Source organism: Elephantulus edwardii, unplaced genomic scaffold, assembly GCF_000299155.1.
Source record: "Elephantulus edwardii isolate Elephantulus edwardi_28Jun2011 unplaced genomic scaffold, EleEdw1.0 scaffold00279, whole genome shotgun sequence".
Lineage (NCBI taxonomy): Eukaryota > Metazoa > Chordata > Mammalia > Macroscelidea > Macroscelididae > Elephantulus > Elephantulus edwardii.
This window is the reverse complement of record NW_006400029.1, coordinates 1,130,816-1,132,024: the sequence shown is the minus strand read 5'-3', so window position 1 is coordinate 1,132,024 and position 1,209 is coordinate 1,130,816. Positions and strand designations below refer to the sequence as shown.

The 1,209-nt window shown below is 38.1% G+C and overlaps 1 protein-coding gene across 1 annotated transcript in view; it reads left to right on the top strand.

Moving 5' to 3' along the window:
- The window catches only part of LOC102847298 (disintegrin and metalloproteinase domain-containing protein 5-like), a 106,070-nt gene extending 105,367 nt beyond the window's left edge, over window positions 1-703 (top strand). The window contains exon 10 of the mRNA XM_006900305.1: window positions 591-703. Coding sequence (XP_006900367.1) covers window positions 591-703 — 113 coding nt within the window. The remainder of the gene's footprint in view (window positions 1-590) is intronic.
- The last annotated feature ends 506 nt before the right edge of the window (window positions 704-1,209 follow it).

Here is a 1,209-nt window from a genome sequence, read left to right as displayed (position 1 = left end):
ACAAAAGGAGAAGGAAAAGACACAAATAATCTGAATAAGAGATGAATCAGGCAATAGCACAACAGAACCAACTAAAATAAAAAAGTTAATTAGAGTATTATAAAAAATATTCTGGACTTCAGTCTTGCTAATAATACCTAATCATATATTCCTTTTATACAGTTCTCTCCCTCGTCTGTTTCAATGTCGTGTGCATTATTATTATTTCCTCTTTTCTTAGTTTCCCCCCATATCTCATATCAGTCCTGTTTTATAACAGTGGCATTATGCTGTATTTGTCATTTTATGACTGAGATATTACTTAATAATTAATTGTCTTTCTCTTGGGTCACAAAGGCTTCAAGGTGATCTTTAGAAATTCCTCAATTTAAAATCACTTGCACTTAATTTTTCAGTGGTGTTTTGAGATATAACAGGGTTGGATGATACTGAGAACCAGGATGTGCTTATTTTTTCTAGAAGGCATGGGGCATATGCAAAATAGCCTGGGCTAAGAGGGAGACTATCTGCCTAATCACATCCCTTCTAGGACCCTGTAACTCAGTAATGAAGTATCTGGACTCTAATTCACCATTAACTTGTATCCTTAGGAAAACTCCATGTAGGGATCAATGTGTGGAAAACGAAGAGTGTGGAGGCACTGAAGCTGCAGTCGTATTTGGCTCAACCATCAGCTTTATTCTTAGGAGCTTCTATTACATGAGGGTGTGTTTGCCATTTTGGATGGTTTTCAGGTAGCAGATTACTGAACAAGTGGTAGGTTAAAGGGCATCCTGAAAGTGAACAAGAGTCAGCAAGTCTTCTCTTGGGAATGGGGATCTCAGGGTGGCTGAGGGCACAAATAGTGTCAATAGGTAGCTCTTCTCTGTAAAATGCAATGAAGGAAGTGTTTAGACTGATTGTGAAATGTACCCATCATCAACTATCTATTTTCCTGGTGTTTGACTCCTTCAAGGTGAAAGATGAGATAAATGACAGGTTGATCTCTTTATTTCAAAGATGCTAGCATTCTACAACTAGGGCACATTCTTCTGTAAGATAGAAAACATGGAATGAGCAGGGTGGCCAGTTTTTCAGCACTAACCAATGATGTAGGGAGCTCTGAATATGTAGGGAGGAACTCTGGTATCATAGTCTCATAGGTCATTGTGCTACTAAGCCAAAGATATTGCCTGATTCTTGGTTCAAATCCCTGAGAATACATGTAGA